We start from the raw sequence: 6,987 nt of genomic DNA on the forward strand, positions 1-6,987 counted from the left end.
CCTGTTGTGTTTGGCTGATTCCACACAAACTGATCACTGATCCATGCACTGATCCATTAAGAGGGTCTGAAACAACGGAGGTAACCATAGCGACAAACAGGAAGTCAAATATGTTTATATCTATGTACAAATACTTTTAAATCTACTTTTTGTATAGTATTATATTTTATAAAGGTAAGATATGAATGTGTGTTATAATCTTATAATCTGGATCTAATCTGGATCTTCATTCAAAATAAACTGAGATTTGATGTTTTCCAAAGTAGAAAAGATGAGATTAGATTTATGCTAAAACAGGGAAACACAAGACAAGTGACAAGAAGAAGAAAAGAATAGTAGAATAAAAGAATAATAATTAGGGAATAAATTGTTTAAATTAGGACAAAATGTCTTAACTTTTCTTTAGATTACAAAATGAAAATAATCTACTTTTTGGTGTTTGAAGCCTAAACATTTTAATACATGATATAAGATGATTTTATCGGCTCAATGTGAAACTTCTCATGATCACAACTTTGAACAACAGATTTCATTTCATTTTATTTTTATCTGAGTTTCCGGTTTAACCGGAAGCAGCTACTTCCTCTTTGCCCGTTTAAAGCTACGCAGCGTGTCGCTCGCTTTTGCTAACTCGCGGACTTAATAAATGTGGTAAGTTGAATTAAAACACGGATTTTTTTCACGTATTCTCACTAACGGACACTTCACCCGTGTGTTTATGTACTAACCGGACTGCCGCAGTTTGTAGGAAGCGTCGTTTAAATGTGAAAGAGTGCGCAGGTTAGTGAGCTAAGTTGGCTAATTGTTTGCTAATGCTAACGGTAGCAGCTGTTCGCAGGTGTCAGGAGAAGAAGGTCACTTATTTAAACAGGTGTGTTCAGGTGTAGTTGTAGCTGTTAGCCGTTAGCTTCTCCGCAAACCTGCTGTTTATTTCTGTTCATTTCATTCATATTTTTTGAGATATTATGAGCTGAGCGGAGGAAACGGTTTAAATGTTCGTGTGATCAGGTGACGTTATGTTTCTAACTGATCGATGGAACTGATCTGATCGTTCACTCAAGTGTCTTATATTTGTCTTAAAGTCACAGTTTGTGTCAAAGTTTGGATTTATAATGAGAAAACATGTCAATGTATCCACAGTCGGAACTTAAAATGGCCTCCTGTGTTTTATTTAAACATTTCAATTTATCAATAAAACTTTATTAGTACAACACATTTAATACAGTTAACTGCAGTTAGTTCATAAACTAATTTGGGGGAATATGGGAGATATTGTTGCAGCAACATATCTTAAACAATAAGTACATAAACAAAATGTATGCAAAAAATGATTACAAACTAAGCGATAATGATGTATTAGAACAAGGAATAAACGATTGACGATCATTTGAAACTGTGAGTGCATAAAATAATAGTAATTAGCATTAGTAGCCAGAAGGGCTAAAATGTATTATTGATGATTGTCATCTCCATTAATGAAGTAGTTATTTGGTTCATTAAATGTTGATAAAAATGTCAAAAAATAGTTTTAATTATTTAAAGAAAAAACACTCAAACTGATTAATTGAACTGTAAAACTGTGATTTCAGCTTCTTAAATATCAGTTTGCTCTGGTTTGTTTTGAGAATGTTAGTCATTTTACTTTACATTATTAAAATACTGATACTGATCTTCTAATTATGAGGTTAACAAAGAAAATGATCAATAATGACAGAAACAGTTTGTGTTCTATAAACAGTATTAGGACTGAAACAATTACTCACTTAATTGATTATTTAATGAAACTATTTTGATCATTTTTCAGCTTCTTAAATGTGAATATTTTCTGGTTTCTTTGCTCCATAAAATAAAGAAATCATTAAAACTCAAGTCATTTGATAATCATCATTTCCAGGTTTGACAAACACTGATCGATATTTTAATTTAAGTTCACTAATTAATTATGAAAATAACCGTAGTTTGCAGCTCTAAACAGCATCACTCATGTCTTGTGTTTCTGTCCTCCATCAGAGCGCCCCCTCCTGGTCTGTCTGTGTTGGCTGGTGGAGGACAGAGCGATGGCCGGTCCAGAGCTCTTACTGGACTCCAGTATCCGTCTGTGGGTGGTTCTGCCCATCGTCTTCATCACCTTCTTCGTCGGGATCATCCGTCACTACGTCACGCAGCTGCTCCACAGTGACAAGAAGGTGGAGCTTGAGCAGGTTTCTGACAGGTGAGGCGTGTTCAGTGTTTGTCTGAGCTCCGCCCCCCTCTCTCCCTCCCGCGCTCTGATTGGCCGTCACAGTGTTGGTTCTGCTGGTTCTAACGTGACCTTCGTGTCTGTGTTCAGTCAGGTTCTCCTGCGCAGCCGCGTCCTCCGAGAGAACGGGAAGTACATTCCCCGACAGGTAAACACACACCAGTGCCACTGAAGATGTATGTGTTGTTGCCACTAGGTGGCGCAGTGACATTTATAGGAATTATAGACAATATAAATAATTTAACATGTAATTTGTTGGTAAATTCTCAAAAAGTGTTTGAAATTCCTGTGGAAATATGGACAGAATCCAAAATGGTGGACTTCCTGTTGGGGGTTGAATGAGTTTTTGTGCGGTCTGACGCGGTCTGATGTGACTGACCGTCCTGTCAAGTTTGACACGTGTGTTTTTACTGTTTCAGTCGTTCACCATGAGGAAACATTACTTCAACAACGTAGAGACTGGATTCTTTAAGAAGGTCAAGAGGAAGGTCGTCCCCAAGAACCCTATGACAGGTGTGTGTGTGTGTGTGTGTGTCTTTAACTGTGTCATCTATGGTTATAATGGTTGTTCAGAAACAGCTGTGTTTTCTCTTTTTTTGACGCCTGTATTTGCTAACTTTAGAAAATTTTTAGGGCTGTCAAAATTAACGCGTTAACGCAGGATGATTAATTTGTGGAATTAACGCATACATTTTTTTTAACGCACTTTCATCGCGCTACGGGTAGACGAGCAGTTTATGAACAGGCAAGACGGGCAACTGCTTGGGGCCCCGAGCCGATAGTGGGGCTCCCGACACTCGGAGCCTAAATACATCAGTGAGCAGCCGCATCCCCGTCTCCCTTAAACAACAAGGGTTGATTTGCAATGACATCTCAGTAGGAAACCTCCCTAAAGGGGCCCACGTCTCCTCACATTAACCTGTGTGAAGCTGAAGGAAAATGAAGAGGAGTTATCAATCAGGAAGTTAGAAGAGGAAGAAAATAAAGAAAGACTCACAGTTGTAAGTGGCGCTGCTGGCGCAGATAATGATATAATCATAACATTAACAGTCACTGTCTTACTAACGGGGACACAGACAGCAGCTAACATTAGCGTCAGAATGCTAGCTGGTGCTAACGCTAACTAGTAGAAGCAGTGCTTCAAAGTGCTGATGAGGAATTTCCTGCTGTGGGTTTAGTAAGAAAACTATTTAACTTCTATACTTTATATTTTGTTTATAATGTGAGTTATTTACAGTGCAATGTATAGTTTTTTTTAAAAGTTATTTACAGCATTTTATCTTTTCTATTTATTTATATTGTCTTATAATGTGGTTTTTTTTACAATGTAATATTTATTTTTTACTAAGTTTGTATAGGTTTTTACAAGTTATTTACAGTATTATATTGTTATTTACATTTATATTTTCACATACTTTATTTATCTCTCCGTTCCTACAACAATATAAAGAGAAAATGTGTTTGTTTTTTTTGGCATATTTACGAATGGTAATTAATCGTGATTAATCCACAGCTACCCTGTGATTAATCTGATTAAAAAAATTTAATCTTTTGACAGCCCTAAAAATTTTGCAATGTTTTGTTAACTTAGTAGAAAAATTTATTTTTTGTTGTGTGTTGTTTTTGCAAACATTTGAGGTTGTTCATTTAATTATTTTATTTGCTGATCATGAAATATGTCCAAAATTTGACAAAAAACTAAAAAAAAAAAAAAATTCCCAAAATTTGATAGTAAGTCATAGGTTAGTATGTCGTCCACAATTTGACAAAAAGTCACCGTTTTTTTTGCTGATCTTGAGGTGAACTTTTAGTTCATTATTTGTTCTTTTTTTTACTATTTTTTTTCTACTTTTAGCTGCTTTTAACTCTCTTGCAGTTAATATGTGGTCAGTGTTTTTCTAGGTTTTGGTTACATTTTAGACTCTGCTTTTGCCAACTTTTAGCTGCTTTACAAAACCTTGGAGTTTTGCCTGCGTTTTCCTGTTTTGACAAAGTTTTGACTCTCTCTGTCTCTCTCTCTGTCTGTCTGTCTCCCTGACTCTCTCTCTCTCTCTGTCTGTCTGTCTCTCTCTCTCTGTCTGTCTGTCTGTCTCTCTCTGTCTGTCCCTCAGACACCAGCATGTTGACAGACATGATGAAGGGAAACTTGACCAACGTTCTTCCCATGATTGTGATCGGTGGATGGATAAACTGGGCGTTCTCTGGATTCGTCATCAGTGAGTTTGTCCAGCTGTCAATCGTCAGCACCGTGTCTTTGTCTCCTGATGTTCACAAGTAAATAACTGTTGTGTTGTTGTTGTTGTTGTGTTTTAGCGAAGGTGCCGTTTCCTCTGACGCTGAGGTTCAAGCCGATGTTACAGAGAGGAATCGACCTGCTGTCACTGGACGCCTCCTGGTAACTTTGATCATAATCAATGAGTCTGATCAGTCAAATCTGAATATACTGATGTGAAAAGAAGCTGAAAACACACACTGTTCTCTGTGTTCAGGGTGAGCTCTGCGTCCTGGTACTTCCTGAATGTGTTTGGACTGAGGAGCATGTACACGCTCATACTGGGCCAGGACAACGGTGAGTCGCTGTTTGTGACCTTTGACCTTTGGTGTCATTCTTCATGTTTTCTGTGGCTTTATGTGTAAATGATGTTATTGATGTCTCTCACAGCTGCTGATCAGTCGCGGCTCATGCAGGATCAGATGACCGGTGCTGCCATGGCGATGCCCCCCGACCCCAACAAGGCCTTTAAGGTGAGACGTTCATAAAGACAGATTAAAGCTGCACTTGGTGACATTGATAAGCCTAATACGAGAAATCTAAATATATTCTGCTTCCACACTGTATTTAAAGGTGTATTTCCACTTCAACCACTCACTCTCTCACACCAAAGTCCATAGAGAAAGTCAGTGATTTTAACATCACAACACACAGGAGTTGTTGATCCACTGCTGCCTCCATCTCTCAAGTTCAAATGTCTTATTTTGTTACTTCAGTGTTTGAAATCCTTTGTTCAGATTGACCTCAGTGACACAAAGTGACCACACGAGGCAGAAGTGGACCAGGTGTAGGAGACTGAGTGGTTTATTGTGTTCTGTTAACCCACGTGAAGTCATTTATCAGCATGTTCTCTGCGTTAAGGTACTCTTAAATTGCATGGCATCGACATAGTGTAGTATGACGTTTTTGTCAAATTTCGGACCAAAAATATTTATCCCAAAAAATTTCAAATGTTGGACATTTTTGCCAAATGTTGGACCAAATTTTTTTTCCAAAAGAAAATTGCACGACATAGTATAGTGTGACATTCTTTGTAAAAAAAATAGTTTTCCAACAAATTTTCAAATTTTGGACGACATGGTATACTATGACATTCTTTGTCATTTTTGGACCAAATTTTTTTCCCCCAAAAACAATGTCAAATTTTGGACGACATTGTATACTATGACATTTTTTGTCAAATTTTTTGGACCAAAAGTTTTTTCCCCCCAAAAAATTTCAAATTTTGGACGACATCACCTCAAACACTTGAGTAACATAGTATAGTATGACTTTTTGGATAAATTTTGGACAAAATGTTCTCTTTTATTTTTCTAACTTTTTGGATGTCAAACTTCACTTGATGTTTTGAAGTAGAAGCTAAAGTATACTTTTTTTTGATGACATGTTTTGTGTGTTTGTTGACGTCAGAGTGAGTGGGAGGCTCTGGAGATCGTGGAGCACAAGTGGGCGCTGGAGAACGTGGAGGAGGAGCTCATGACCAGAGACCTCAACTTTGGAAACTTCTTCAGTCAGGAGGTGAAGTCGGCCATGTTTTAGATGACGACGACGACGACAACCGAAGATGACTCTGCAAACTTTCCTACAACACCCGAGTTCTGCCAGTGGAAGGTTCTGGAACACAGAGCTCACAAAGTCCACGCTTCAATATATAAATTTACTACCTCAAACACTTGAGTCAGTGCCTTCAGAAAATACACAAACAGATTATATTTATCATCTGTTAAAGACATCAGATGAACATTTACGGGTCATTGAAGCTAAAATCAACTCAAAAGATTCAGGCTCTGAACTTGAACTTTATTATTTAATATAGCTGGACGAAAAAATATATAATTAGAATTTATTTTTTCGTTAAAAAAAAGTGATAAATGTTAATTTATATCCTTTTTTTTTTTTTTTTATCAACCAACTTTCTTCAAAATGATAGTGAAATAACTCTGTGACTCAGCTTTTCAGTGTCACATGTTGTGAGTTCTGTGTTCCAGAGAAGAAAAGATGTTTGGAGTGAGTCAGCAGTTTTATTTGTGAATGAGGTCTGAGTTTCTTCAGACACATCCTCAGGAAAACCTTTCTCTTCACAAGTCTCGTGGTTTCACAATGCAGACGCAGCGTTCGAAGACGACTGGGACGTTTCAGCACTCGACGACCAGAGGAGCTTTTTAATGCCACGGCAGGTGTGTTGTTTTCACCACCCTGCTGAACTATTGAGCAGGTTCTGTTTACCCACTGACGCCACACTTCAATAAATGTGCCAATCACACACCACTGGAGTTGCATCATCTGTTTGACATTTCTGCAAGTCACGACCTTTGTCATGCACTTTCTGTCTTATGGTGTATAAGATGATTTTGGAGGATTTTGAATTTGAGGTTTCTACTTAAAAACATCAAGTAAAACGTAATACTATACTGTCGGCCAAATTTTTTTTTTTTCCCATTTTGGACGACATAGTATAATTGTCAAATTTTGGACC

General features: G+C 37.5%; 1 protein-coding gene across 1 annotated transcript; it reads left to right on the forward strand.

Moving 5' to 3' along the window:
• The first annotated feature begins 589 nt into the window (after positions 1-589).
• LOC310931837 (ER membrane protein complex subunit 3) lies at positions 590-6,767 on the forward strand. The gene is made up of 9 exons (XM_083895075.1): positions 590-651; positions 2,011-2,212; positions 2,330-2,387; positions 2,659-2,752; positions 4,351-4,455; positions 4,553-4,634; positions 4,729-4,808; positions 4,902-4,984; positions 5,922-6,767. The coding sequence occupies exons 2-9, from the start codon at positions 2,058-2,060 to the stop codon at positions 6,048-6,050; spliced, it is 786 nt and encodes a 261-aa protein (XP_083751201.1). The 5' UTR covers positions 590-651; positions 2,011-2,057; the 3' UTR covers positions 6,051-6,767.
• The last annotated feature ends 220 nt before the right edge of the window (positions 6,768-6,987 follow it).

Source organism: Microchirus variegatus, assembly GCF_963457635.1.
Source record: "Microchirus variegatus genome assembly, chromosome: 9".
In the NCBI taxonomy this organism is placed as follows: domain Eukaryota; kingdom Metazoa; phylum Chordata; class Actinopteri; order Pleuronectiformes; family Soleidae; genus Microchirus; species Microchirus variegatus.

Excerpts from the sequence above, each read along its gene's own strand:
- LOC310931837 (XM_083895075.1), top strand. The coding sequence starts at position 2,058 with ATGGCCGGTCCAGAGCTCTTACTGGACTCCAGTATCCGTCTGTGGGTG. Across the intron at positions 4,635-4,728 it reads CTGTCACTGGACGCCTCCTG|GGTGAGCTCTGCGTCCTGGT; the intron begins GTAACTTTGATC and ends CTCTGTGTTCAG. Across the intron at positions 4,985-5,921 it reads ACCCCAACAAGGCCTTTAAG|AGTGAGTGGGAGGCTCTGGA; the intron begins GTGAGACGTTCA and ends TGTTGACGTCAG.